The following is a 6,261-nucleotide window of genomic DNA, read 5'->3' as shown; positions in this document are numbered from 1 at the left end:
ACAAATATATACGAAAAGAAATTAAATGGAAAACTATATACAAGTAATGAAAACTGATTTTTAATTGTGATTGGGATACAATTAGTTATTGGACCAGTTAAAATCATCGTCCTTTCAAGGAACCCATTAAAACCCGATTAAAACAAAATGTTCTACCAAAAATGTATTTTTTATTAACAATTTCAATAAAAAATTCTTAAATTTACGAAATGCAACATCGCTGCATCTGCCTTTCGCCTAACAAAAACAACAAATTGTGTTATACAAAACGAAAACTTGAAATGTTTGCATGAACTGTCTTGGGCTATTGTCTCTGAAATAACAAAAACAGTTGATGAGTAAGTCGTGCCCAGCGGGCAGATCGCAAGTGGAGATTGTCTGCGTACGTCCACAGGTGAGTACAATAAAGTAATGGTATCAAAATCAGCTATCCGGCGACCACAGCTTAAATGTGCGGTCAAAAGAGGTCGTGGCTATATACTGCGAGTTGGGCGCAATGTCCACCGATATGACCTTGTTGTCGTGGCCCTGCAGCGTCTTCAACGGCTGCCACGTCTTGTTGGACCAGATCTTGGTGGTCGAGTCGTAGGAGCAGGTGACCAGAAAGCTGCCGCACTCCTGCTGGTACTTCACGTCCGAAATAAGGTTGGTGTGCGCAGGAATGGTGTAGACCGGCTGGCGTCGCCTCAGGTCCCAGATTTTACAAGTGTTGTCCTGGGACCCTGTTGCTATGTGGAATCCATTTGGAGAGAAGTCCACGCCGAATACGGCGCCCAAGTGTCCCTCCAGAAACATGATGCACCGACCAGTGCGCAGATCCCACACTCGTCCGAAGGCATCCAGTCCGCCGGTGACCAGGACACTGCCATCGGAATGATAGCTAAGGCAGTGCACCGGCTTTGCGTGCCCCTCCTGGTGAAGCACCTCCGTTTTTTGCTCCAGATCCCAAAGACGCCAGCTGGAATCGTAGCAGGCGGTGGCCAGGAAGCGACCGGACGGATGGAAGGCTACCTTGGAGACGCGATGCGGCATGTGACCGGTGATGTCGGCAATTGACTCTTCGTTGTTGAAGCCCCATAGCTTAACGGCGCCATCGTGGCCACCGGAAGCCATGGCCACCACGTTCTCCTCGTCCGCCTTGACTCCTGGCCGCAGAGCCACTCCGCCCACATAGCTGGCATGCCCGCGCAGCGTCTGCTTCAGCTCGCAATCGGGCACGCTCCACAGCTTGCAGAGACCCGACCACGAGGAGGTCAGAAGGAGTGAGGAGTCTTCGCTAAAGGCAGCACTACTCACGGGACGCGTGTCACCCACCTGGGAGCACAGCGGAGCTAGTGACTGCAGCTTCTTTTGCATCTCCACCATGCGACCGGCACGTGTGGCGCTGGGCACTTCAAGGGCCTCACGCGCTCGAACCAAGCGATCCTTGGCGCGCGGTAGGGAATAATCCGCCAGCCAGAGTCGAGCAATTCGCAGGGTATCAGGTCCCTCGTGATACCAGGTGGCCTGATCCTGGTCCCGCTGTTGCTGCTTGCGCTCCTCCTCCTCGTACTGCTTCTTGTTGATCGCGTTCTCGCCCAATCCAGCCAAGAGTTCCTTAAGACGTCTTCTTCGCTCTGCTGGTCCTTCGCCAAAATAACAAATGGGTTCGTTTAGCTGGCGCAGATTGCTCTTGATCTCCGTGTCGTCCGTGGAGACATTTATCTGGCGTGCTCGCTTTTTCCGCTCAAATTCCTCAAGGAGCGCCACCTTGTCTCGCTCCATTTCCATCTCCAGATCGAAGTAGTCATCGTCAATTTTATTGGCCAGAGAAGCGGCTGTGGGTGGTGGCGCTGCTGCCTGCTTGGAGTTGCTTGTCTTTTTCGTGGACTCCTCGTAATCCTCATCGGAATCGATGTCTTCCAGTTGGCCGCCTGTTCCAGTTGTTGTTGTTCCTGCCCCAGACGATGCCGGCGTTCCCGTTGTTGTTGTTGCTGCTCCAGACGCCGCGGCATTTTGCCGCTTGCGCTCCGATTCCTCGAGCGATCCATAGTGCAGCGTACGCTGCCGCTTGATGTACTGTATATCGTCGTCATCGGACATCGTTGCGGCCAGCAAACGAGTGCAAAATAATTAATTTTAAAACAAAATTTCGCCGAAACAACGAAGAAACAACAAAAAATATTGCCGTAAAGAAAACGTTTTGCTGCCTAGTGTTGAACAACGTTTAAAGGGGTGGTTTAGCGATGGTATAACATAGACATCGATATATAGAGCAGCGAAGAAGCAATAGTTTTTAGATCGATGTGTGTTAATAAAAATATATAAGCGAGCTTTGCAACTCATAAATATATTAAAAACACTAACACAAGTTCCTACAAAATAGCTTTTTCATATTTATTTCTTTTGTTTAATGAAACTTTTTTTTTTATATAATATGTGATAAGCACCCAACTTACGGTTATTACCAAAAACTATAATTTTTTATGCAAAATAAATGATGTGGCTGTATGTTTTTTATTAATCCCGCAATAAACTGAATATCTACAACTGAAAAAAAACAGTTACTTTAAAAACCGTGACTGTGCACCGATATATCGCACCACTAGTACTTCACCACACTGTCTTGCAACACTACCCCATTTTAGAACATCCGCACGCACACACGCACACAGAATTTTCCTAGGTGATAAAAAAGTGAGTGAAAATTGAGGATTTCTACACGCATCGCACGCTATCGGTCACAAAGTCACCGAGATAGCTGTCACTGCCACCGCCGCAGCACTTTTCACGCGCTCCTGGCCAGAAGGAAATGAGCGCGCCGAGTAACAAAATGTCGGCCACCGATCAGATGCGAGCAATGCTGGACCAGCTAATGGGCACCACACGGAATGGGGACGAGCGCCAGCTAAAATTCTCGGACACCAGAGTCTGCAAATCCTTCCTGCTCGACTGCTGCCCGCACGACATCCTGGCGTCCACGCGCATGGATCTCGGTGAGTGTCCCAAAGTGCATGACCTGGCTTTCCGCGCAGATTACGAAAGTGCCGCCAAGTCGCGCGACTACTACTACGACATCGAGGCCATGGAGCACCTGCAGGCCTTTATCGCAGACTGCGATCGACGCACCGACTCCGCTAAGCAACGGTTGAAAGAGACCCAGGAAGAACTGACTGCCGAGGTGGCCGAGAAGGCCAATGCTGTCCATGGCCTTGCCGAGGAGATTGGCAAGAAGTTGGCCAAGGCCGAGGCGCTCGGCGAGGCCGGCGAAGTGGAGGACAGCATGGAGCTGATGAAGGAGATCGAGGAGCTACGTGCTAAGAAGATCAAGGCCGAGCACGAATACCGAACCTCTATGCCCGCATCCACCTACCAGCAACAGAAGTTGCGCGTCTGCGAGGTCTGCTCCGCCTATCTCGGTATTCACGACAACGACATCCGGCTGGCGGACCACTTTGGTGGTAAGTTACATCTCGGATTCCTCACCATCAGAGAGAAGCTGATCGAACTGGAGAAGACGGCGGCGCCGCGGAAAGCGGAGCTCAAGCGGACGGGTAAGATGACGGATCGCGACGACGAGGGCCGTGGACGCAATCGCTACTTTGTAGGTGGTCGTGAACTAGACCGCCGCTCTCGCGTACATCGTTCTCGCTCCAGAGAACGACAGCGCAACCGAGATGGAGAGCGCGAACGACCCAACAACGGACGCGCAACTGAGGAGAAGAGCAGTGAGCGACCCAAGGAAGCGGCGGATGTTCCAGAGCGTGCCGAAAGAGCTGCAGATCGTGGAGGCCGGCGAGATGATAGAGACAACCACGGCAGAGATCATCGCGAACGGGAACGCGATGGCAGACGAGATCGGGAGCGACATGGACGCAACGACAGAGGACGCTTTGGTGACAGAGGCGGCGGAGGAGGAGGCGCTGGTCATCACCGGGACGACAGACGCCGCTCAAGGTCCAGGGAACGCTCGCCAAGGGAACGCCGCAACTTCAACCACTTTAGGGATGGCGGTAGCGGCGGAAATGGCCAGCGCAGACGCTCCTACTCCCGTGAACGCTACTCCCGCCGCTAGGCTAGAATCCCGCCCAGCGCACGTACGTAGCATTAATCACATGAACTATAATGCCACCACAAATTGAACTACTGAAAACAACAGGAAGCGAATATTCTTAGCGTAACCAATAAAGCAACCTAGAGCCACACTTTCGACGCTCCAATGTGAAGATACAACTACCTTTGTAAATTTTTAATACTTTAATTGATTTCTATTTTTGATCTTGCGTTCCAACCTCTAATGACCGAATAAAGCAGACAAATTTCTGTTGCTACCCCAAAGTTAACCGAACCCAGCCTGAGACCCCAACCTCAATGAAAAATGTAAGAGATACGATATACTCGATATAATGCGATTGAAATTATGTAGTCCCCGTCCAGTCCAGTGTACTTGGCACGTAGAGAAACCAAACCGAAAATAGAAATCCCAACGAATCCGCAGTGTTGTCAATTGTAGTTCAGTTCATAGTAATTCGGTTAGGACACAGCGGCTCTTAAGCTAAAGAGATCTAAATGATACAGATTGAGAGCAGGAGAAACGTTTAATATTTGATATTTTGTGTGTTGTATAGCTAGCTACAGGTTGGTAACACTGACTGAAACCCAACCTGAAACCTGACCACATTCGACCATGTACTCTTCTCAGCTAACGATCACGTTCACCCAGTCGAAGTCAACGTGTGTTGTGCATCGCTGTCGTCCGGCTTTGGGGTAAGCCTCCACCATATTTAACTCTGACACTGCATCACTGCTCTGATCTGATTTCATTTGATATGATTTGATTTGATTTGTAACCCCAAAGCGTTCTCTACTTGAAGTTCCACACTTTCGCAGCCGCTAAAACTCTCGCACAGCTTCGGTACGTATTGAGTATGGCGAGGTGATTATATCCATTATACCAGACCAATGTTAGTTGTTTTGGCAGATATGCGTATTACATAGATAATCCAGATAATATAGCTTGGGTACGTATCCATTCCGGCCGACGTTTCCTTTCGAATCGTCGAATGAGTGTGTCCTTTATTTATTCGGTTCTGGGTACGTATAATGTTAGAAGATCACGACTGTGGTACGTATGCATATAACGACTATAATGGTGCCCCATAAGCAAACCGGCAAACCAGGCTTTGTAGGGTTCTCGGCGATCCAGATCCCAACGTACGTATTCCTCCTCCTCTCTCTCTCTCTTGAAATATAATGAAAAATAATTAAAAATACAATCACAACAAACCCAAATAAATTTTAATCTCGTAGCTGTTTAGAGGCAATTGAAATCCGTTTCTTACTAAATCTCTATTTATCTTGCAAAATGGTACTTAAGCCACAGAATCGATGCCGCCGCGGGGGCTCAGATCAGTACAGTACATGCCTATATGTGAGTATTCGGGCCACTAATCTCTGATTACAATCAAGCAAATACCAAATTTAATCTCCGATGACGGCTGTTCTTGGTTTGTTTTTTCGGCAGCCAAGGATTTAGAGTGGGAGTTATGAGAGCAGTGTAAAGAGTTGTTTGTGTTTGGCCCTGACAGTGGGTAAGAATCGATCGATAATGCCATCTGATTTTTAACTACCATATATCTATTAACAATACCTGTTGTTTTATCTACGCCTAAGTCAACACACTGTTCTACACACTTTTAAGTTATACACCACACACGACACACTCAAATAAGATAAAAACTAAAACTAATCTTTATGGATCTAAGCGGAATGTAATAAAATTGCACTTGAATTATAGCCGAGTCAACGAGTTTCATGAATTTCATTCGCAAGGGTTCAAAAAACCATACTTATGACTGGAAATCTCACTATGGTGTTACATGTAATCAAAAGGGCAAGTATGCTTTCAAAACTATTTGCTACTAGAGCTACCTGGAATATCTGTTTACCCGAAGCTCGATGTCGGTAACAAGATAATGGCAACCATAATATGAAACATCAGTTTCAAATGGATAGACGTCTAGGGTTATCAATTCTCCAACTAGGTAGGCTACGTGAAGCGTCAACACCGGGTCATCTGTACCTGACTTTCAAAAAACATTCCACTGTCAGGAATGTCATTTCACAGAATGAAGCCAATTCGTAATCTTATAGTGGTGTGGGAAGTTAAGGATACCTTCGTCTTTATAGGTTTGTTTTATTAGTATAAAAAAAAACATATTTACCAATAATTTATGCATGCAACATTCTTTAAAATCCCCCAAATAAAACACATTTGTGAAG

At 47.5% G+C, this 6,261-nt stretch overlaps 2 protein-coding genes across 2 annotated transcripts; one reads left to right on the top strand and one right to left on the bottom strand.

Moving 5' to 3' along the window:
• Nucleotides 1-153: 153 nt before the first annotated feature.
• LOC120449449 (U4/U6 small nuclear ribonucleoprotein Prp4) lies at nt 154-2,212 on the bottom strand. The gene has a single exon (XM_039631920.2). It carries the CDS (start codon nt 2,080-2,082, stop codon nt 424-426), a length of 1,659 nt encoding a protein of 552 aa, XP_039487854.2. The 5' UTR covers nt 2,083-2,212; the 3' UTR covers nt 154-423.
• A 404-nt stretch (nt 2,213-2,616) lies between these two features.
• LOC120448876 (putative RNA-binding protein Luc7-like 1) lies at nt 2,617-4,212 on the top strand. Its single transcript, XM_039631091.2, has one exon. The coding sequence runs from the start codon at nt 2,792-2,794 to the stop codon at nt 4,052-4,054; it is 1,263 nt and encodes a 420-aa protein (XP_039487025.2). The 5' UTR covers nt 2,617-2,791; the 3' UTR covers nt 4,055-4,212.
• The last annotated feature ends 2,049 nt before the right edge of the window (nt 4,213-6,261 follow it).

This window comes from Drosophila santomea, chromosome 3L (assembly GCF_016746245.2).
Source record: "Drosophila santomea strain STO CAGO 1482 chromosome 3L, Prin_Dsan_1.1, whole genome shotgun sequence".
Taxonomy (NCBI): domain Eukaryota; kingdom Metazoa; phylum Arthropoda; class Insecta; order Diptera; family Drosophilidae; genus Drosophila; species Drosophila santomea.
Note: the sequence above shows the minus strand (reverse complement) of the source record. Positions and strands in the feature narration are given on the sequence as shown.

What these genes read in the sequence shown, in the direction of transcription:
- LOC120449449 (XM_039631920.2), bottom strand. Translation starts at nt 2,082, where the DNA reads ATGTCCGATGACGACGATATACAGTACATCAAGCGGCAGCGTACGCTG.
- LOC120448876 (XM_039631091.2), top strand. Translation starts at nt 2,792, where the DNA reads ATGAGCGCGCCGAGTAACAAAATGTCGGCCACCGATCAGATGCGAGCA.